The following is a 23,460-nucleotide window of genomic DNA, read 5'->3' on the forward strand; positions in this document are numbered from 1 at the left end:
TGGGGGGATGATGCTGATGAACCTCACTCTTCTCATCTGTAAAATGGAGATACTGGCGCCTCGTGCGTGAGCTTCCCAAGATGGGAAGAGGAGGGGGCAAATGTGGGTGTGCAGAGCAGCTCAAGGGAAGAAGCGGGGAGAAGAGCTGTCCTCTGCGGGCCTGGCCAGAGGAGCTGAGATCGCTGAGTGACCGATCTGGGTTGCAAACTGGGTCTCACACGGGCATCCTTCATGACCCCAACGTAAACCCTGAGATGTTCCAGCCCAGCCCTCCCTACCCCAGGATGTTTTGTTAAAAATTAAGTTATGACAGGCAACCGAAGTAAAAATAGATGAAGTGACTTCATCAAAATTCAAAACCAACGTGCATCCAAGGACAACAGCAGAGCGGAAGGCAGCCTGCGGAATGGGAGAAAATATTTGCAGATCACATAGCTGGTCAAAGATGACTATATGGGGGCACCTGGGTGGCTCAGTGGGTTAATAAGCCTTTGTCTTCGGCTCAGGTCATGATCCCAGCGTCCTGGGATCGACCCCCACATCGGGCTCTCTGCTCAGCGGGGAGCTGAGCTTCCCCCCCTCTCTCTGCCTGCCTCTCTGCCTACTTGTGATCTCTGTCTGTCAAATAAATAAATAAATAAAATCTTTAAAAAAAAAAAGATGAATATACAGAATATAAAAAGAATTGTATGTCTGCAATGGGAAAACCAACAACCCAAGTAAAAAAAATGGGCAAAGAACCGGATCATTTTGCCAAAGAAGATACACCAGTTAATGGCCAAGAAGCCCATGAAAATGGGCTCAACGGCACTCATCATCAGGAGATGAAAATCAAAACCACAGGGGATCCCACCTTATATGCGTTAAGATGGCTGTTATAAAAAAAACCCACACAGACTGACAATGACGAGTGTCCCGGAGGCAGCGGCGACCTCGGAAGCCCTGTGCACTGTGGGAGGGAATGTCTGAAGCTGCGGCTCCCATGGGAGACAGCACGGAGGGTCCTTAGAAAGCTAAGCCCAGAATTGCCACATGACACAGTAGTCCCACTTCTGAGTCTCTATAGCCCAAAGCAGGGTCTCAGGGAGATGTTTGAACCCCCACGCCTACAGCAGCATTTTTCATAAGAGCAATAAGGCAGAAGTCACCCAAGGGTCCCTCCACAGAGGAGAGGATTAACATATACATACAATGCAGTTATAATTTAGCCGTAAAAAGAAAGGAACTCCTACCAGGGGCCACAATAGGGAAGACCCTCCCGGACCTCACGCTAAGGACAACAAGCCAGCCATGGAAAAGCCAATCCCATGTGATTCCACGTCTATGAGGTACCGGGAATAGTTGGATTCCTAGAATCAGAAAGTGGCATGGTGGTCACCGGGACTGGGGAGATGGGGAAATGGGGAGTTGTCAAAAATTAAATGGGTGTCCTGTATCGGAGATTCTGAAGACTTAGCGGAAGATTCTGGATTTCTGGGATGACCCTCCCTTAGCCTGCATTGCCACAGTGCCTAGTGGGGGGCCACCTCTGTGGGTTCCCCACTCCAGGTCCCTCATCCTTCTACCTGCCTGGCCACGGCCGTGCTTGGAATCCCCTCTACCACCTCTGTCTGGACAGCTTCCAGGTGGGGAAATTGGGTGAGGGACGGCTGAGTCTGTCTGTTTATGAAGAGCCACAGGCCAGATAATTAGCCATCTGTGGGCCCAACTTATAGAGAGCAAATACCTTTCCAGAGGCTTCTACATCCTTTAAAGCTGGACGCCTCCCCTTCTGAAAAACGACATTAGCAGATGCCCAGAACAAAGGGAGATGCTATATGATTCCTGCGTTCCTCAGTCAGAAGTCTCTGAAACGCTTCACGGAGCGTGCGTTTGGATGTCTCCGTCCGGCTGAGGGGCTAACTAAGGCCCAGGGAGAGGACGAGATTGGGTCAAGTTCTCACAGAATAGTTGATCTTCAGCAACACATCTCCTTTCCCTTTTTCATTCGGAAGGAGCTCATCAGACCCTAAGCAGGCGCTCTTGGTGTCCCTCTCCCCAGCAGCCTCCCTGACCTACCTCAGTTCACACTGACTACTGGGGTGGGCGGTGCCCACCACAAGAGCCCTTCCCGGTGGGAGCGGGCTCAGCCTTTGCAGGACATACCAGAAGTCCCGGCCATGGAGCGTCAGCCCCCCAGGGTAACTCCACCAAGGAGGGATGAGACTTTTCTGAGGTGGGTTCCTCACCGTCCCTCTAAGGACCCAAGCGTGACTGAGCCCAGTTGCCTGTGGCCAGACCTGCTCATCCACGTCATCTCCTGCTCCCTGCATCCTAGGATCCCTTCCCAAGTGAACCCCTCATGTGCACGATTCTGCCTTAGGCTTGACTTTGGGGGAGTCAGTGGCTTTCCCTTCCTCAGGTGTCACTGGGCCCTCTGAGTCCCAGGGCTGTGGGCGTACGTGGCTGAAGCCTGGGGGGGCTTTCTGCTTCCCTCTCTGCAGGACATCACCAGCCTACTGCACACGATCTACGAGGTGGTTGACTCCTCCGTCAACCATTCGCCGACATCAAGCAAGACACTGCGGGTGAAGCTCACGGTGGCCCCCGACGGAAGCCAGGCCAAGAAGGGCATCCTTCTCAATCACCCCGGTGAGGGGCTAGGGGGCCACCCAGACCACAGGGGCCAGTCCACTCCCAGCTCCCAGAAAGGATCACACCCTACTGACCTGGGAGGAGTGGAAGGGAGTCCCGGGGGGGGGCTTTCCCTGGGAGCGACTTTGTGGACAGGTGGAATTTGAACAGCTCCCTGAAAGAGCAGGATTTGGATAAGAAAGGAATTACAGGTGGGAGGCCCTATGTAGGCAGAGTCCGGGCTTGGACATGGCGCATGAGGAGTCTGGGAGGAGAAGGTAAGTGGCCAGGTAGCTGTGAGACCCCTCTGTGTGGTCTTGGCTTGGAGAACCCTTCCCACAGAGCCATGGTGAGCGGCTGTGGGCCAGTTGTCAAAGGCTGCATGGCGGTGGGGGAGCTTAGAAAACCTCCACAGAGCCAGGAATCTGGTGGGCACAGGCGTCCACCGCTCACCTGGCTGTTTCTCGGGCGGGACTCAGACCTGCAGAGCACGAGGCCCAGAGCAGAGACCAAGCCCGCCGAGGAGCTGCGCAGCTGGGAGAAGAAGCAGCGAGCCCCACTCAGGTACAGTGGGTATGTGTGCGGGGGCGGGGGTGGACGACAGCCCGGGGCCCTTGAGCACATATTGAGCACCGACTGTGTACCCCCCAGCCACCAAGGGATTTTGAGCAGGAGGCTCCAGTCTGTGTTTGCTTCAGGGGGCGGTGATTTCCGAAGACAAGCTCACAAAGCAAACTCCATTTGTAAAAAAGGACTAAATGTAGTTCCACATTCCCTCATCCAGAACGCTTTGGGCCAGACATGTTTTGGAATTCAGCATTCGCTGCATTTTAGAAGAGAGATTCCCAGTGCGTCTCTCCTCTATTCTGTTTGGCATCCGGGCAGTACCCCGCGATTTTGCACACTGAAATGTCTGACGGACACGTGTGAATGTCCACTCGAGGTGGTATCAAGGCTACAGCTACCGTCACACCAGTTTCGGGCAGGCCTGGCTGCCAAAAAGGTTATGAAAAATCTTTGCCTTCAGGCTTTTTGGGTTTCAGAATGGTGGCTAAGGGATCGTAGGCTGTGATTCTCTCCCACCTGTTATTTCTTTAACTGGAGGGAGGGAAGCGAAGAAGAGAGTGTGTTTAAAGAAAGGCTTTGAGTAAACAGGAATATAAAGTAGGAGGCGTGAGGATGTAGGAAGCATCCTTGGCTGGAAGTCAGGAGCGGGATGGCAGAACCTGCCAGGGGAACGGAAAGGAAGTGACCGGAAGGGACTGGATTGTGGCAGGCACCCGCCCATAGGGAAAGGACAGAAGGCAGTCTCTGCAGGGGCCGCGGCTTGGTGTGGGGAAGGGTGCATAGGCTAGCTGTGTTGGGGAATGGGGAGGATGAGAGGGGTGGGGCTGGCAGCTCAGAGAGCCTTGCAGGGGAGAGGCAGGAAGCCCGGACTCCCACAGAGGGAGAAAGGTGGCCTCTGGGGGCACCACTCTCCCCACCCCCTCCTGACGCACACTCCATTCTTGGCTTACAGAGCCTGCCACCCTCAGCTCCAGTGGGCAACTTCTGCTGCCCACATTTGCTGGGAACGAGCCCAGGGGTGAGGTCTCCCATTTGCTACGGGCGCACATGGTTTGAAGCCTGACTTTTGGGGCTTCTGTAAGTTTTGACCAGGTACCTCTGACGGTTACTTTGGACCTGTTCAAGGACCTCTCCCGTCCTCCCAGAAGGCCCAGGGCAGCCAGCAGAGGTCTGCATCTCTGCTATCAGGGAAGGAACTAGAGGCACTGATGGCTAAGATGACCACTCCCTCCCCTTCCTGCCCCTTCCCAAGACCCAGAAGGAGATGAACGAAGGGTCCAGAAGGAATTGTCCTGGTGGCTTCCCAGGAGACTGGGGGGCTATCCCCCAGCTAGGGCCGGTGCCCACCCCCTCACTGGCCTTCTTACCCTAGGTTCCAGGGTGACAGCCGTCTGGAGCAGTCTGGCTGCTACCACCACTGCGTGGATGAGAACATCGAGAGGAGAAACCACTACTTAGATCTTGCCGGGATAGAGAACTACACGTCCCAGTTTGGGCCCGGTAAGGGAGCTTGTGCACCCGAGAGGTGGGGCAAGGGGAGGGCTGGGCTGTCCATGCGGGGTGGTGTTCATTATACCCCCCTGGGGTGGGGGAAAGTGCAGGTTTTACTGGATGGGTTAAAGAGTCTTCTTGGAGGAGATGACATTAAAACCATTTTAAAAATGAGCACATGCCCCAAGTTGAACAAAATCAAATGGTATCTCAGGGCCTCTCATGCAATGAAAACCATTGCTCTGTGCCCCACCCCAGTCACTCCCCCAAGCCCCCGACCCCGCTTCCCTGTTCCATCAGCAAAATGCCACTCTGTCTTCCTCAGCTGTTGATATCTGTTTGCCCCCTGCTGTGATAAATGAAGAGGTAGCTCACTTAATTTCACACCCCTCAACTCCCTTCTCCCCTTCCCTTCTACATGTAATTCCTGTGTTAGTTACCATTGTAAGTTAAGGAATATGCCTATAGATTTCTGTTCCCATGACCTCAGACAGCGACTAGTGTCTCTTTCTCTTCTCTCTCGGGAAGGGGAGTTACTTATTTTTAAGGACCTAACAAAGAAACAGAGCTTCCCCCATTCGCAGACAACTAAGTTCCATTCCAGAGAGAGCGAGGAGTGGTCAGGTTAGGGAGGAGAGCTCTCAGAAGAGTTACCAGTCCTGGAGCATGGGGGGGCACAGGGGGTTTCTGGGGCACAGAGCAGCCCCAGCACACAGTAGGTGCTCATGAAATATCTGTTAAATTGGTTCCTAGGCTCCCCATCAGTGGCCCAGAAGTCAGAGCTGCCCCCCCCGCACCTCCAACCCCACTCGGTCTCGCTCTCATGAGCCAGAAGCCATCCACGTCCCACACCGAAAGCCCCAAGGCGCGGACCCGGGCTCCTTCCACTTCCTTGACACCCCATTCGCCAAGGCCTCGGAGGTCCAGCAGCGGCTTCGGGGCGCCCAGGACGGGAGCAAGCACTTTGTGAGGTCCCCCAAGGCCCAGGGCAAGAGCGTGGGTGTGGGCCATGTGGCCAGAGGGGCGCGAAGCAAACCCCCTCTGGGCCCCACCATCCATGCGGTGTCCCCAGCCGCCCACCTGGCCGCCAGCCCATCCCTCCTCCCCACGCTGGCACCCCTCGGGCACAAGAAGCACAAGCACCGAGCCAAGGAGAGCCAGCCGGCCTGCCGGGGTCTGCAGGCACCCCTGGCCGTGGGCGGCAGTGTCTTGGGGCGGGACCGTGCGAGGGACCTGCCCGCCGTGGTGGTGTATGAGAGCCCGGCCGGCCAGGCGGTCCAGAGACACGAACATCACCACCACCACGAACACCACCACCATTACCACCACTTTTACCAGACATAGACCCCTCCCCGGAAGCCCCCCCCCCGGCCATATGAAGGACCCCCCCTCCCCAGGCTCTCCCCAAGGCATTATTATTCTATTAATTATTGTTATTATGATGATTATTGTTATTAATAATTATTGTTACTCCACTAATATTCAGCTAGCCTCCATGTAGAAGATATATGGAAACACAGAACTAAACTTTTATTTATATGTTGTGAGGACTGCATAACTTATCCAAGAAGATGACTCTGGGTTTGCAAGTGGCCTGTTGGGGGTGGAGGCTCTCTGGGGCTCCCGAGCGGCGCTTCCATGCAGGGCTGGCCCATACTCTTCCCGGCTCTGGGGGAGCCCTCGGCCAGAACTGTGCCCTACCCCAGTCTCTTCCAGGAGAACACCCTTACCTGGCGCGCTTCCAGAGACCCTCAAAATCTCCGAGAAGATAAACAGCTGCTACCTCTTAGTATTATTCTGATTTTCTTTGGCCCTTAACTGATTGTAATGTGCTACAAGGGATTTCAGCGGACCGCAGACGCGTGACCTTCCTGGCTGTTGTGTTTTTATGTCCCAACCTAGAAACCCTAGCTGTCCTTTCTGGAGTTCCCTTTCATGCCTCTCCAGTGGGATCACGTCCTCGCCCAAAACCAGTCCCATCTTTTCTGCCGCGTACCACGGGGAAACACGCTTTTCCTCCTCCCTTCCCTTGTTCTCTCTTTTTTAGAAAGATACACACACACATATTTAAAGACTGCCCCTGCAACCAGCCTTCTCATTTTGGAAACCTCTGGAGAGGGAACCCAACCACAAAAACAAGCGTGGTTTTCCCAGATCGGGTGTTTGTGTGTTGTCGGTCATCGCGGAAGATGTGGAAACCTCATGTTCTCTGCCGTTGGCAAATATATACATACCTACCTACATGCTTCTCTAACCGAGCTTCCTGTATCTATAGCTGGGCACTATCTGTCCATTTCCATGTATCTTTCTATAAATATACACTCTCAGGTAAATTTTCCGGTGTGCAGAAATCAATGGCTTGCTTCTCTAGACATGTCCTGAGCCCAGATGTCACCCTGTGTGCCTCTTGGTGGGGCCACTGTCCATCAGATGCAAATGGTTGCTTGCCTCTCTTTGGCAGGTCCTTTTTCTGGGCTCAGGGTCTGATAGATTTGGAGAGGCCTGCTGGAGTCCAGAAGCTGAGAAGGCAGTGGAGACAGTGGCAAGAGTTGGAGCCCCAGAGCAGTGTCCTCCACAGAGCATGACTTGGTCTGATGAGAGCCTGGGGAGACTAGGAAAAGGACCACTGTCAACTAGTCGGGGTCCCATGGAAAACTTGACACACGCTCCAACTGGGAAATCTGAGGGGATATTTACAAAGCATAGGCAAAGCCTCCAGAAAGAGTGCAGAATCCGGGGCCAGCGATGTGTGGGGCCACTTCTGCCCCTGCAGGGGAGCAGCCAGGGTGGCAGTCATCTTCAGGCAGAGCCATGGGGTGGGGCGGAGCCACCCTAAGGAGCCATGAGGGACCATCGTCCCTCAGGGATGCAGCCAGCAGCCTGCAGGGACCTTACAGGGAAATCCATCTCTTGGTGCCACTCCTTCCTGTCAAAGCCCCTGGGAGCCAGAGGGAGCCACAGGGCTAGGGTGCCGGTTGAGGGCCACATGGATGCTCTTTCCAGGCAGGGAGCGAGTGGAGGGACACAAGGAATGACCAGCTGCTGGCCTCCTTGCTGGTTGGCTGCCAGCTGGCATCTCTCCCAGAGCCTCCGATTTGGGTTTGACGTGGCTGGAAAGGAGTTATTTTTGGTAGTGAGCTCAGGATGCGCATCGGGCTCGAAGAGGTTAACTCATTCGCTAGTGATCACACAGCAGGTGGCAGAGCTGGGTTTCTAGTCTTTTCCAGCACCCCTTAACCACTGGAGGGCTTAACCACTGGGTCAGGGCTTCCCGTGTTTTGAGTTGTGGGCTTCTGTGTGGGCTTCTAACCGTAGCATCCGGCTCAAACTGATGGGAGGGAGGGAGCAGCCTCCAGAGGCCAGGAGCCGGGATGGGATGAAGCGGAGAGGGCTGAGCCCTGCCCCTCCCTCTCTGGGTTTATACGTCTACCTCGAAGTGCTTTGTCACGCTGTGGGTGACCTCGAAGTGCTTTGTCACGCTGTGGGGGCTGCGGGCCCTCTGAGCCCCACAACCAGATGGAAAAGGATCTTCTGCGAGGGGTAGTCCAGGGCAGGATTCTGGTACCCACTCCTGGGCCAATCACTGGGGCCCACCTGAAGTCACGTGTCCCACCCAGGGCAAGGGGGCGGAGTCTGCGGGAAGGGAAGGAAGAGTGCGGGGCTAGAATTGCTACAAGGCGGAAAGGAACCAGGGATTGGGTACCTATGAGGAGTCTCCCAGCGGTGGCTTTAGAGCGTTCCCTCAGCCTCTGAAAGGGGGTTCGACGCCATCTCTCGCAGCCTCTCGCCCTCCAGGATTCAGTTTTTCCTTAGGAACCTAAATTAATTCCTTAGGGATTTATTTAAAATACCGGTTTTGAAAAATCGTGACCTGTGCCTACGTTAAAGATTCAAGTAGTACAGAATGGATGTGCGGTAGAAAGTACACTTCCTTCCAGAATCCCTGACTCCAACCTTCCCGGGCCCCTCCTGGGCCATTCAGTGAGGCTTGGGGGTTGTGAGCCCAGACGCTGGGGCCGGGCTGCCTGGCTTCAAATTCTGACGTCCTCAGTGCTCTGTGCTTCAAGCGGTACACGGTACTCCTCAAGCCTCTCTTTCCCCTCTGTCGAGGGGTATCGTAAGAGACCTACCCCACGGGGTTGTCGCGAAAATTCACTGAGTTAACACAGGCCTGTCCGGGAGGAGCACCACGAAAATGTTAGCTGCCGTTACTTACAAGAATAAATGCATTTCTGTAAGACACCTCTATGTTTAAATTTTGTTAATTCTTTGAAAAACCTTTATTTGTTTCAGAGGAGCTTTGGGTTTCGGAGAAAATCGAGGGAAAGATACAGATTTCCCACATACTCTACCCTACGCAGGCACAGCCTCCCGCATCATCAACATGTCTCACCAGAATGGTACTTTTTTTTTTTTTTTTAACAAAGGATGAACCTATGTAGACCCTCAGTAATGACCCAGAGTCCATAGTTTGCCTCGGGGTTCACTCTTGGTGTTGGGCATTCTGTGGGTTTGCACAAATAGTCCATGATGTATCTGTCGTTATAATATCATACAGAGTATTTTCACTGCCCTAAAAATCCTCTGTGTCCCACCCATTCCTCTCTCCACCGCCCCCCCCCAGTTTTGTTATTTTAGTAAATATTTCAAACAAGGTTTGAAACAGAAAATGGTAACAGTAACTGAACTCACTGCCCAGATTTGACACATGCTGACAGTTTACAATATTTATTTCAGATCTATTTTTAAGAAAGAAAACACTGCCATGCTGCTTAATCCCTTTCCCACCCCCACTTTTTTATTTTTACCCGAGGAGTAACATAGTATTCATACTCAGGCCTTTCCTCTGTGACCTCATGTGTTTGGAGAGCTTACCCTGTGGCTAGAGAGTTAGGCCCCCTTCTCTCCAACAGCTGTTCAGCCTTCTCTTGCTGGGAGGCGCTGTCATGGACTTGCCCCATCCCCTCCTACCAGTCCTGTGGGTCTCTCATCACAGTGGCATGTAGGGTCCTTGCGCACAATTGTCCCGGTGCCCACCAGCAGGAGCAAGAGGGACAGCGCCAGCACGGAACTGCTGAGTTCAAGGACATGTGTGATTTCAATGTTGGTAGATTATAAATGACCTCTAAAAGTTGTACCAAATAGTTAGAAGTTGAAGGAAGAAGAGAGAGAAAAAGGAAGAGGAGCAAGGGAGGGAGGGAGGGAGGGAGGGAGGGATGAAGGAGAGAAGGAAAGGAGGGAGGAAGGGAGAAAGGAAAGAAGCAGGGAGGGAAAAGAAAACTAGAAGGGGTCAACCACACTTCTTGGTGAGGCTTTGAGCACATTTTCCTGCAGGCTGCTAGGGGTGGGTTTTGTCTTGCTTGCAAATCTCCTGACATCCTTTCCAGAGAAACCGCTGCTGTTTCTCCAGAAGCCTGAGCTCTGAGCTCCTCTGGGGCCTGGAGAAGGTGTAGCGGGGACAGGACTCAGCTTGGCCAGCCTCGTGTACTCGTAGGAGCACAGGCACTAGCTGGGGGCTAGGATGCCTCGTATCTGCTCATCTGTCACTGGGTCCCAAGGATGTCTGGGGTGTCAGGCAGCCAGCTAGGCTGATGCGTGAGGCTTGCAGCTGCCAGGCCCTGCTCTCATCTCCTGGGGAGCACTGGGGGGGCGGGGGGCCCGGGGGGGGGGGTGGTCTCGCGCACTTCCCACACAGCGTGCCAATTACACTTTCTGGCAAAGAAAACGGCCAGGAGCAGTTTCTTTTGCTTCCCCTTCCTTGTTCTTAGCGTTTAGATGTCAAATCATTATAGGGCCGGAGGGAAGGCACCCTTGGAGGCTGTGGGAGGAGGGGAAGGCTGCAGGAGGAGGGGAAGGCTGCCTGAATATCAAATACTGTTTCTGTCCGTTGCAGCCACTAATGACCCCAGCTTCTGAGAGGCCGGTCAGCCCTCAAGGGAATGAAAGGGGACTCCTGAAAGGTGCTCAGTGTCAGTGGACCATGACACCCTCCGACACCTTCACCTGCTCATTGAAGCAGGGCCGCACCCAGCAGACATGCTGGGGTGGCATGCCCCAAAAGACCCCACAGCAGCCTTGCCCTTGTCCAATCCAGGCCCAGCCTCCGCCTTCCCAGCCCTGCCTTGGCTCTACCCCCCATCCCGTGGGCGTGGCCGGGCTTCCCATACGCACCTGCTGTGTTTTGCAGAGCTAATTGCTTTAGTGACTCCTAAAAACTGTGCGGAGAGCACACTTCCCCATTCATTAAAGGTTCATCACTAGCTTGTTGGGGGCTCCGATCTGGTTTTTGACTTGTCACCTTCTCCCAACCCCAAAGGCCGCTGAACCTCATCCTCTTCTCAGGAGATTGTGCCCTTGAATGACTTTACAGATCAAGACAGATCTTTTGTCTCCGCAAAAGACTTTCTGACCTCGACATCTTCCTTTAAAGTGAGGCGGGGAAATGAGTGTGAGACCCATTTCTAGTAGCAGAAGCTGACCCCAGGGAGTAAATGACTCTGAGCCTGGTCTTGATTCTCCCAATTCCTGCTGACCCTCCTCTGGGCTTTCTTCCCCTCCACTTTCTCTCCCCAAAGGGGAAGAATCCTGGTGCTTTCAGCCTGTGAGCCTGGTGGGGAGAAAAGGGCCTCTACCTCAACAGGAGACCCTCCAGACATGACTTGGGCATAGACCACGTGGTAGGGAGTGGAACCGTGGGGAGGACAGAGTGGAATGTTCACAGCCTCTAACTCTCATCCCGAGTGTTTCACAGTCACCCGGGGAGAGTGTTAAAAGTTTTAAAAATCCCAGTTCCAGGGCCCACCTGCCTCCCATGATGCTGGTCTGGGGGGACGGCTAGGTTTCTGCTCCCAGTGTCCTTCCGGTGAGCCAGACTGAGAACCCTGAGCCTTGCATTTTCTCCAGATGACCTTATTCGAGGGAAATCCCTAACCTCAATGCACTATAAGCTTCTCCCAGGGAACAGGTTAGATGCAGATACCCAGCCCCCCTCCCCACCTAGAGAGTGAGATCATATGGGTCTGGAATGTGACGGCAGCAGGCATGAGTGCCCTTGACTGCCTCCCACCCAGGGAGTGCCATTGCACTAGGACCCAGGGACCACAGTGTGAGAAACCCAGCGGCCTATGCCTTGGAGCGAGCAGGGTGGAATCCTGGCCTCCCCTACCTTCAGGAGTGAGTGCACTGAGAAGCCTCCTATGTTGGAGCAAGTGGCCATGGCCACACCAGAGGGCAAAACCGGATAATCCAGTAACAAATCTTCTGGTGCAGGCAGAGTTCTTTTCCTCATTGCCCTGCCACCTAGACCTCAATAACGCCCCACCCGTCCCCTGGTAAAACCACAGGCCTCCAAGGACAGCCAGCTCTAGTGAGAGTCCCAGGAGTGTCTTCTAGCAGGGATGAGTCCACAGTGACCCCTGGTGTGTGGACCACATACCTTCCTCCCTTGGCTCTTCAGGGAGACGCAAGGGGCCTCTTCTCCATCTTCCCACTTAGGTTTGGTTTCCTTGCTCCCTGTGGGAGGCGCGGGTGTCCTCGGTCAAGGCCAGCCTTCGGGAGTGGGGACTTGGTGCAACCACCAGCTGATCCTCTTTGCATATCTGTAGCCCCAGGCTTGGTTATGGTCAAGGTTACAGTGCCCTGCTCAGCCCCTCCAAGGGTCTGCACTGGGGGCCATGTTTGGGCTGACCCTTTGGAGAGCCCTTCCTGATCCCCCATGTCTGGGGGGAAGAAGTATGCAGAGACAGGCGTTAGAGATTTAGAATGACCTGGGTATGAGAATCCAGCCACGGAGTAACTGCCGGGATCTGAGGAGGTCCTGGAGGAGGTGAGCAGACCCCCCCCAGACCCCCCCTCCCCCGGCCCAGGCCACCGCTAAGATCTCAGGGGGCAGAGCAGGATGAAGGCCTTAAGGGACTGTGAGCGCTACAATAAGATTACCACCCCCAACTGTCTACTTCACCCCAAGCTTTGGCTACACCCTCCCTGAACCGGCTCCACTAAAATAACTCTTTTCTAGATCGTTCTCATCACAAAATTCTGGATGAGTTCATCAAAGCTGGCTCTAGGTTTTCTTGAATGAGACCTCACTTCTTGGAACCAAGTTAGCCAGTGCCCAGAGAAAGGACTTGTGTAACTGCCCTTCCCCAGAGCATGCGCACAGTAGGTGATGACTAAAGGGGAAAGAAGGAATGTCAGAGAAAGGAAGGAGGGAAGGAGGGAATTGCACATCCTTTAGCGACTGGAGGGTTTACGGGTGTCCTGCCATGGAATCCTTGACTGTGGATTTGGGCAAAGCAGTCACAGTTCAGATAAAAGTCCGGGAAAGCAACACAGCATCAGTGACTTCTACTTTTGTTAAGTAAGAATGGAAAAGAAAAGAAAACTGCAGTCTTTTACTGTTTAAGAAAAAAATTGAGCTTTATTGGAAAAGAACAACCCCTCCCCTCACTGTGTTTGTGTCCCACCCCCTCCCCCACCGCTGCAAACCAGTGAACATTTGGCCGAATGCTCATTGTGTTTGTGAAAAGCCGTTTAACAACACAGTGGTTGGGCAGGAGTTCGTGTCCCCATTTTAAAGATGAGAGAACTGAGTCTGGAGGAGGCAGGTGCAGTCCATATGGACACTCCTTCCTGCAGCTGAGTCCCAGGCTAGCTCTCGGGGCCCCCTTCCAGTCTGTGGCCTCAGCTGCCTGCTGGGGGCTGTTGGGATGGGGCTGGCGTCTGTGATGTCTTGGGAGAAGGATTCCACTGCCTCAGTCACGGGCTAGCGACTCTGCAGGAGCCATTTTGGTGATTCTGCTTGCATAGACAAGGCTTCGCTGTAGCCAGACTGACAGAGGTCTGTCACTGCAGGTCCAGTGGTCAGCCATCTACGGTGCCTCGGGGGACATGGTTCGGGACTAGGAGCCACCCTCCCTGAGAGCTTGTCACTCTCCCATCCTTCCCATCCCCTGCCTAGTCTGAGCCTCCCCGGGCTTCCTCCTCTACCCTCTGATCCCTCCAGCTCTACCCGACACATGCCCCTCAACATGGCATGATTGACCCATCTTGGGTTTCAAAAAAAATTTTTTTTTAAATATTTTATTTATTTATTTGACAGAGAGATCACAAGCAGGCAGAGAGGCAGGCAGAGAGAGAGGAGGAAGCAGGCTCCCTGCTGAGCAGAGAGCCCGATGCAGGGCTCGATCCCAGGACTCTGAGATCATGACCTGAGCCGAAGGCAGCAGCTTAACCCACTGAGCCACCCAGGCGCCCCGGGTTTCAAAATTTTTGAATTAATTTCCCAAATCTAAAGATGTCATCTAAATATCTGGATTTTGAGCTTTTCTCATAAGGATTTTAAAAAAAAAAGCCATTCCACCAGACCCACCTTCCCAATATGGCAGCGATTCCCGGGAGCTACAGTGATGCCCCTTCTGTGGTGCGCATGCCTGTCCCTGTCCCAGAGCCCTGGCAGCGGGGGGGCCGTACTCCTTCCCTGGCTCGCCCCTGCAGCATCTCAGCTCATGTCCCCGAAGATGCTCAAGCACCTTTGGGGGCCAGCGATGCCCATGAAAACCTGGGCCTGTTCGAGGCAGAGTTTTAGACGCTAATGGGGCTGTTTCAGGCACGAGAGGATGTTCATGGGGAAGATCTTTGAGGCCAGTTCTAGAAATCCACTCTGAGCACATGGCCTATTCCCCCTTTAGCTGGGGTGGGGTTGGCTGGGGATCCCCCGCAGAGCGGGCCAGCCTGCGTGATACCCTGCCTGTCACTGTGAAAGAGGCAGAGTGGGTGGGAAGAACCCCAACTCAAAAGACTGGCTGGATTCCATCAGGCGGGGCTACTTTGAGCTGTTGGCCATGGGCCTGTGATTTCATGCTCAGAGACTCGGTTTGCTTTTCTGTAAAATGGGCCCAATGAGATCCGCTTTGCTGTAGCTCCAGGGTCTTTGGAAGTGTAAGCAAGGGGAGAAATACAAGAAATACACATGACATTCCCTGAGCAAATCCCCGCATGGCTCAGCTCTCTTGGAGGGGGCAGCAGAAAGGCTGTTGACCGGGGATGGGTTCTCAGGTTGGGCCTTTGGGGAAGCCCAGCACTGCCCTGTGCAGGCCTGGCACCGGCCGTGACTCCTGCTTCTCTGGGCTGCGTCTTACCGTTCAGGTTAGGCATTCGCCCCTGCAGTCCCAGGAGGCTGTGGCTCCAGAGCCTCTCGATGGAACATCCTGGACCCTGCACCTCTGGTTTGGTGGATGAGATTTGAGGAGGTGACGGGACCCAGCAGCCAGGCCCCCGAATGCAGGCTCAGGGGCTCAGCTCCGGTGGTTGAGGGTATGGGCTTTGGCGTCAGGCAGGCCCTAACTGAGACCTGGGTCTGCCACTTCCCAGCTGTGTGACCAGTGGGACCACTATGGGTCCAGCGGCCCAACCGCTCTGTGCCTCAGTTGCCTTCTCTGTAACATGGGGTTAATCAGAGAACCCACTTCCCTGGGGTATTGTAAGGATCAGAGTAAATGATCTAGGGGGTACAAAATGCTCGGCTCAGAGCCTGGCACACAGTAGGCCCTCAAGAAATGGCAGCCGCTATTATGAGAATCTGGCCCCCCGGGACTCCCAGGGAAGGAAGTGTAGTCTCAAGGGCCGCCCTACCCCCAGGTCCGCTGCAGAGCCCCCATGGGTCAGCTGCACGCTTGAGGGCTGTCCCACCTGCCCTATTACTTTTTCTTTCCACATTTGGTGGGGTTACTCCATTCCTTCCAGACCTGACCTGCAGTGTGAACTTGGGCAAGACCCCCGCACCCCCTCCAGCGACCAGGCCTTAAATCTCATTTGCATAATGAGACGGCCTGTGGTTCAGACAAGCTGGGCCTTGGAATGGCAGCTCTAGACCCTAACCAGATGTGGCAGCGGTAGGACTGATACCCTAAGAGCCATGCCCAGCAGTTCCTTCCCCCCCACCAGTGGGGACACAGGGAGTCTCTGGGACAGTTCTTAGCTGCTTTGCATCTGGGACTCTCCTTGTCCTCAGGCCTTGAGCCCTGGTATCACTGAGGAGTCTAAATCATCACACCTATCATTTGTGGAGCACCTCCTATATGCTTAGCCTGCATTTGCTGACATCCTTAGGACACCCTTGCGAAGCAACCATGTGATTTTTCTGCTAAGTGACTTATACCAAGGTCACAGTTAATGTGTGGTAGGGTTACACTCAGAGGGACACCTGAGGAGAGGGCCAGCTGTTAGCCACCTGACTCTCCCTTCCAGGAGCCTTCGGACACTGGCAAAGATGAGCAAAGACCAGTCCTACCCTCTCCTCTACCGTCACCCCAGCCAAGTTCGGGCAAATGTGACTGAAGGGGAAGCTCTGGGAGGTGGGCCTGCTGGCCAAGCCTGAGACCCCAGCTACAGCAAGATGGTGCCCTGCTGGTCCCCCTCCTCGTGGCACCGATCACGTTCACAATTACAGTCGAGTCCTGTTACGTTCTGTAAAGTCATTGCTAAGAGTGAATTAGCACATACTGAACCATCGCTTCTAGGGGACGTAAAGGGTTAGGCTCCTGTGAGCCTCTGGTTGCAACATTTTCGTCTACCAGTCAAACAAGTACCTTGTTGTGTGTGCGTTTCTGTTTGAAGACACCTGATTGATGATACATTGTTGATTCGTTAACATCGAGCTCTCGGCCAACAGCAGCGTGGTTCTGAACGTGCCGCCCAAACGAGGCTGATGGAACACACGTTTTCTCTGTGAGACACATCACAGCTTTCTGGTGCCTCTGAACGCTATACAGCATGTCAGCACCACATTCGGGTGCATTTTACACGGTGAAATCGGCAACACAGGGCACACAAATACAACAAGTGGGGCGTGAAACAGACTACAGCAAGGACACTTGTTCATAGCACAAGAGCTGAAACAAGAAGGCAGAACATTGCCTTGTTTGACTTCAGCCGGAAACCCGCACATCTAAGTGGCTTAAATTTCTTCCTGTTCCACACATAACTACGATTGACTGTGAAAGAGCCGTGAGTATCAATTTGGGGGTTACGAATCTCTGCATTTTAGACATTAGGCAAACTCATAAATAAAGACTCTGTGAATAATCAGAATTGGCTCTATATACTTGTTTGTGCCTCTGATTATTTAGTTAACGTCCATGGCCACCAAAGCATGCTCTTACTCACCAAAGATTATTTTGTAATCCCAAAGGCCCTGCAGAGATAGACACTTGCTGGAGAGACTGAATGACAATGCCTCCTGGCCTCCCCACGTGGCCCGTGGCCTGGGCTAGGGCTGGCATAGGGCCCTCTCTAGTGCTCCAGGATTCTCTGCTGATGGTATTCAAAAGGACAAGTGGGCAGGGAGCCTCCCCGCTCATAGCTTTGTGCTCAGGTTCATTAACATGTTGACTCTGGGGCACTTGGGTGGCTCAGTGGGTTAAGCCTCTGCCTTCGGCTCAGGTCATGATCTCAGGGTCCTGGGATCGAGCCCTGCATGGGGTTCTCTGCTCAGCAGGGAGCTTGCTTCCCACCACCCCCCCACTCTCTGCCTGCCTCTCTGCCTCTGTGATCTCTCTCTCTGTCAAATAAATAAAATCTTTAAAAACAAAAAACCATGTTGACTCTGCCCTCGGGGATGGGTAGTGGCATTTGGATAGACTCAAAACCAGGAATGTACTTGGAATGCTTTGGGTAACATGGGAGAGAGGGGTAACCCCTCTGGCCTTGGCCTGTGGGCTCCCAGGATAGTCCAGGCACATGGGACCTGGGTGACTTAGGGTGGCTCTGTCCCCTGGCCAGATCCTCCCCAGATGGCCATGGTCACCTGATTTCATTTCCTCTGACTCTATCCTCAAAAAGCAACGTCTGATTGTAATTTGTTCAGAAATTCCTAACCAGAATAGTCTAGCGTGGTCCACGTGACCTTATTTCCTCCCTTTCTCCCTTATTTCTTCTTTCCTTCCTTCCCTCCTTCATTGTGGAGAATTTGGCATTCAAGTATCTCACTCAGCCTTGCCATGTGACTTAATTACTGCAGGTCTGTCTCTAGGAGCTGACCACTCCAAAATTGAGCCTGGTCAGAGCAAAGGGTGACCCAGACTTGGTACTCACTGTTCAGAGAGGTTCCTCTCAGAGGAGGCTGGCCTTTTCCTGGACCACACCTGTCCCAAATTCATCTCCAGATTCCTCTTTCCATCTGTACTCTCAAATATTTACTGATCAATTCTTATGTGCCAGAAGCCATGCTCAGCTCCAAATAGGATAGACATCCTCCCTCACTACCTTCACAGAGCTTTCAATCTAGTAGGGGAGCAACCGTCACATAAAAAATACATTGTTGTCAATTTCTGGGGGAGATATATGAGGGAATAACAGAGGAGACACGATTGAGACCAGGGTTGGAGAAGGACTCTCCAGGAAGCCACATTCAAATGGAGACCCTCAAGGATAAGGAGGAAATAGCCATGTGAAAAGCTAGAGGAAACATCTTGTGCAAAGGCCCTGGGGTGGGAGAGAGTGTGGGCCATCAGATGAATGGATGGAAGACAGTGAGGCTGAACACAGACAGCAAGATGGAGGCCCAGGGAGGGCAGGGCCTGGGGGGTCACCATGGAGAGTTTGCTCATTACTGTGAGGACACATCAAAAAGTTGGGAGATCAAGGGCAGGGAGGGCAATTAGGGTGTGACCGTCTGGTCACTTAGTGGAGATTGTAAACAGTCGCCTGGAGAGGGGGCTCTCGTCACAGGACACGGTGGCAGCCTGTCGGACAGAAGCTGCTTGTGACACTCTTACCCACAAAAGTACTAAGGATCCCCTTGTTGGTCTACACCAGGGATCAGTGATACCTTCCTTGCTTTTGAACAATATCTTCTTAAGTGGGTGAAGGAACAGAAAGTAAAGTTGGGAAAAACAAGAGGGTAAAGACGGAGGCTGAGAGAGAAAGAGGCCTCAATTTTCCTCTCTCTGGGGTAATTGCTGAATTGGTGCTCGTGAAGGCAGAAAAGGAATGGCTGACTTATGTCCCTCCACCAGAAGAGGGGAAAGAAGGGAGGCATGATATTGACTTAAACGCGGGGGATTTAAAAGGCCCCCATGTTCCCACTTTGTGCTTTGCTTCTAACAGACAGCCTGGGACCTTTGAAGTCAGTCTGGCCCAGTGGGGAGCGGGCTTCTGTGGAGACAAGATGCTAACAGGGGCGGGGGAAGGGGGCCAGGGGGCGGCGGAAACTCTATTAGGCATGCTCTAGCAAAAAGAAAGGCAAATCCAATGATAATGTACATCTGTTTCAGGGAATTTATAAGCTTTGAACATTTTTTATGGGCAGATAAGTGGGTCCTTTTCTTACCATAACTTAGAACTTCAAAGCTGAGTGTGTGGATAATGCAAATTGCTGAAATATGAGATTTTCCCTACAAAGAGGTTTCCAAAAAAGATGAGGAGGAAAAAGAAAGGGGGAGAGAGAGAGAGAGAGAGAGAGAGAGAACTAAGGCTAATTGATACCACAGTTTTTTATGTACATGGCAAAAACGGGACAGAAATGGATTTTTATGAAATAAGAAATTGATGGGAGAGACAGGGAGAGGAGGAGGCCAGAGGCAGGTATGAGGGCGGGGTCTAGGCAAGGCAGGTCAGCCTAGGCTGTGGGTCAGCTCTGGGGACACAGACCCCTCAGTCTTGGAGCCCTCACCCTTAGTGAGGAAGACAGGACAAATGGACACAAGGACACTTCAGAGGCAGCCAACGCAGTATCAGCCCAGCACCTGGTCCATCCAAGTTCCGAGGGGGCACAGGGACAAGGGTAGATCCTGGACACCCTGGAGAAATCGGGGGAGGCTTCCTGGAGGAGAGTGGCTATGCAGAGCAGGCATGATCCTGGATGGCTGCGAGGGTGACAGGTGCATACCAGGTGACGAAATAGCTGAATCAGGGGGTCCGTAGGTTATGCCTCTGCCACCCTGTCATTTGCACACTCTGTGCTTTTCTTGTCTGCCCACACCGACCCCCAGCAAGTAGGCTGTGAGCTCCTTGAGGCCAAGGGCATAGTAAACACTCAATATATGTTGGAAGGAAAGAAGGAAGGAAGGAAAGAAGGGAGGGAGGGAAGGAGGGAGGGAGGGCACGAAGGATCAAGGATGTCTTTTCACTATTTCACGTTTTAATATTTATAACATAGCCAAATATGAATATCTGAGCTTCGAAAGTTGTTCTTTGGGCATTACGAATTTTGGTTCTTTTTTGCTCTCTTTTTTCTTCTCCCTCTCCTCCTCTCTTCCTCCTTCTCCTCCTCCTTCAGCACTTCCAGAGAAGCAGGAGACCTTCTGTATTAATTTTACTATTTGTCCAAGCCACCTTGGCAAAGCCCTCCTCTTTGCCAGTGATTGGCTCACGGCACGTCATGTGACCCTACTCTGGCCAATGGGATCTGAAGGGAAGTCTGCGGGCGGGCTTGCGAGATGTCATGGTGGCAGCCATCTTGCGAGGTGATCGAAGACCGCAGAGCGGAGACAGAGAGCCCGGGTCCCGGAGGACGTCGCTGAGTATCACTCCTACAGAACCTGGCAGCTGCTCAGCATGGACACTCCAGCTTCTTGGCTTTTCTCAGGAGAAATTCCTTGATTTGAAGATTTGAGATCAAGTCGTTTCTTCCGAAGTGATCCTGGAAAATGCCAGTAGGGCAGTGAGGAAGTGAGGCAGGGACGCCGAGCCGTGTGGACGGTGGGGGCTTAATCCTGCTGGGAGCCCCGGGAGCCCACGTAGAACACCCCCCAGAGTTCCACACGCGCGCAGCAAGGGCGCCGGGGCGTTTATCCACCCAGTGCTGCCCGTCATTCGTGCGCCGCTCCCGCCGGCAGGCAGAGCAGGCTCTGGTGCAGACCGACCTTCCGCAAAGCCTGGGAGGTGCCGCAGGTGGGAAATGGACTGGCCGACGCAGAAATGCTTTGCATGGGGGGACTGAGGGCACCTGCATCGTCTGTCCTTAGGGTTGTCAGGCCCGTGCCGGGTGATCACGGAGGGCCTTTGAGGAAGAAGAGAGGGGTTGGGACCTTCTTCTGGAGACCCACGGGCAAACATAAGGTTCGGGGCAGGTGTCCACGGTGGCCCTAAGAATGTGAAAGTGTTGGGGTGGCTTTGGAGGCGCCTGGGTTTGCGCCAAGGAAACTCAGTTTCTGCCTTCATCTGACATCTTGCAGCATCCTTGGGGGATTTCAGCACTCTAGTGGACACCCACGTCCTCCATTTTGTAAGCTCCAGCCCTCTCTCCAAAGACCTCCTTTCCCCCGCCTTCTTTAGCCACCCCCCTCCCTGGCCTTCTTGTGGGCCCAGAAGTGCCCCACCTCAGAAGCCAGAAAAACTGCCACCTCCCTCTGTCCTCCCTCCTGTCCTTCTCACAGTCCCTCTTGGTTCTTCCCAATACACCAGTGTCTTTTCTGGACTTTGTCTCCACTTCCTGCTTGCTCTAGAGTAGCCCATGGTCTGGATTGCTACCATTCTCTCTACAACACCTTCAATGCCATCACCTCTGTCTTTCGGCCCCACACACCTGACAAGAGCCAACTTTGGAGAAGTAGAGAACTCGGGATCAAGGGCTCTGGACTCAGAGGGACAATTGTTATTATCCTCACCAGGTTGCCATTGACTTTTCTATTCCTAAACCCAGTGGCTATTTCAGTAGCCACCTTTCTTGACTTCTTGGCTGTGTTTCATGATGGTGACCACATTCTCTCCCTTTCATATTCTCCCTCCACTCTTGGACTCTGTGCACCAGCTGCTTGTTGCTCCCCTGTACGCATTCTCCCTTTCTTCTTGGTAGTAGAACCTCTGGTTTTGAGTTCTAAGAATAAAGGCTATGGTTCTCAGACTCTAATACAACTCAATTTTTTCCACTAAATTCTAGTCCGAAGGAGGACTAGCCCTGGGGGTCTTTTTGAAGAGCTAGCTTGTTTATTCCCATTGTGCCTTTTCTCCTCCATCCCCTCTTCCATTATGCTGCCTGGAAAGCCAACGCTTTGGACTATGAGGACAAGGGCAATGCCATAGAGAAGGTGGAGTGGCTGGAAGAAGCCTGTGTTCCTGAGGAACAGGACTTCTCCAGCAGACCTAGACGCCTGCAAAGTAAAATCAACTTTTCACTTGTTTAAGCCACTTTCTCTTGCAACCAAACTCAGTTCTCAGTGAAATGACTTTCTGGACATCAAGCCCTGTTGGACATTCTCTAGCCCCTCTGGACCACATTTAGCAGGACCACTTTGGACCACTTTGCTGAATCCTCCTTTAAAAATGGCTGCATTGAAACTGGGTACATGGGACCTCTCTGTACTGTCTCTGCAGAATCTGTAAGTATTGGCAAAATAAAAAGTTTCTAAAATGGTGGCATTGTTGCAGTCTTGATCCTGGCCCCCTTTCTTCTCCATGGCCTCACTTCCTAGGATCTCATCCACAGCCATGGCCTTGATGACCATCTCTAGGCTGTTAACAAGGGATCCCAACTGCGTGCCCCCAAAACAAACTCGCCATCCTACCCCAAAACTTGTTTCATGCTTAGTAAAGGTCAAGGGGCCAGCTATCTCCCACCACAGCCGACCAGGCCTCCGTGAGGTGCTCCTGCCTGCTTCCGGCCTCACCTTCCCACACACCCTCACTTCCCTCCCCACCCTGCCCCACTGTACCTCCTTGTCCTCGAACAACCAAGGCCTCTGCTCCCCTTCTGTCCTGGGAGCTGCTGCTCCTTTCCCTGCTGAGCCTTTTGCCCCTGCTCTTAGCCTGGCTTCCCTACCTCGGAGCCTGAGACAAGGGCCTGATGGCAGATGATGTTTTGGCAGAGGGATGCCAGCAGGAGCAGTGAGGGGACAGGAGAGTGAGCTGCAAGGTGACAAGCTGACACGAGGAGGCACAGAACTCTACAGATGTGTACAGAGCCCAGCACTCTCAGAGTGTCCACCTGTGGGACGATCTAGCCTCCTGATATGGGTCTCAGGGGGCTTCTCCCCAAGAAGCCACCATACGGGTGCTGATGCTTCCCAACCCCACCCACTGGCGGGCTGTGTGCTTGCAAGCAGGCCCCTACAGGCCTGGAGAAGGCCCGAGGTCCTTGCAGGAAGACTGGGCACAGCATGGGAAGGGATTCTGCTGGGGGGCAAGGCGAGACTGTGCTTGAGGGGCTGTCCCTGACCGCAGGCCAGAACAGCAGGGGTCTGTGGGTCTATGCTGCCTCCTTCGAGACCAGATTCTCCAGGAAGTCCTCCCTTACCCCCAAGCCTGGGACAGATGTCCCTCTCAGGCTTCCCCACACATCCCTCGGAGTGCAACTACTCGTCTTTTCTGCTTAGCTCTAAACCACTTTAAGGCACAAATGAGATGAGGTGACAGGACTTAAAATAAAGCTGTGGATATGAAGTCACAACAGAGCAAGAGAAGCGTGGAGCTGCTTTAAATGTATAGAAAGCTGGAATTGGGTTTTAGGAGAGTCTAGACAGGCTTGGGGACCCACAGAGCTGGGGTGCGGAAGCAGCCTGTTCCTTGCTCTGGGCACTCTGCAAAGCCACGGTGTGAAAATCCCCTTGTAGGCAGAGCCCTGCACATGTGATCCTCCTGCCAACTTTGTGAGATAGGCTTTCCATCACGCCCATTTTACAGTTGAGGAAGGTAAGCCTCTCTATTCCGCCCCCCTCGCCCCGCCCTGCCACACACACACATACACACGTTGATTGCAATCTGATTTCTGATGACCTGGGATCCAGCTTGACCAGGCTTCACGGCTTCCCATCTCATGGCGGATGGTGGCATGGGGCAGGGAGGGGTGTCAAG

General features: G+C 53.4%; 1 protein-coding gene across 1 annotated transcript in view; it reads left to right on the top strand.

Annotated features, from left to right (window-relative positions):
• LOC111157366 (naked cuticle homolog 1) overlaps positions 1–6,017 on the top strand; it is an 82,851-nt gene extending 76,834 nt beyond the window's left edge. Inside the window, 5 exon segments of the mRNA XM_022518716.1 lie at positions 2,484–2,631; positions 3,093–3,177; positions 4,553–4,680; positions 5,425–5,456; positions 5,458–6,017. Coding sequence (XP_022374424.1) covers positions 2,484–2,631; positions 3,093–3,177; positions 4,553–4,680; positions 5,425–5,456; positions 5,458–6,015 — 951 coding nt within the window. The 3' untranslated portion in view covers positions 6,016–6,017.
• Positions 6,018–23,460: the final 17,443 nt, after the last annotated feature.

This window comes from Enhydra lutris, unplaced genomic scaffold, assembly GCF_002288905.1.
Source record: "Enhydra lutris kenyoni isolate GAN:26980312 unplaced genomic scaffold, ASM228890v2 scaffoldscaffold54, whole genome shotgun sequence".
NCBI classification, from domain to species: domain Eukaryota; kingdom Metazoa; phylum Chordata; class Mammalia; order Carnivora; family Mustelidae; genus Enhydra; species Enhydra lutris.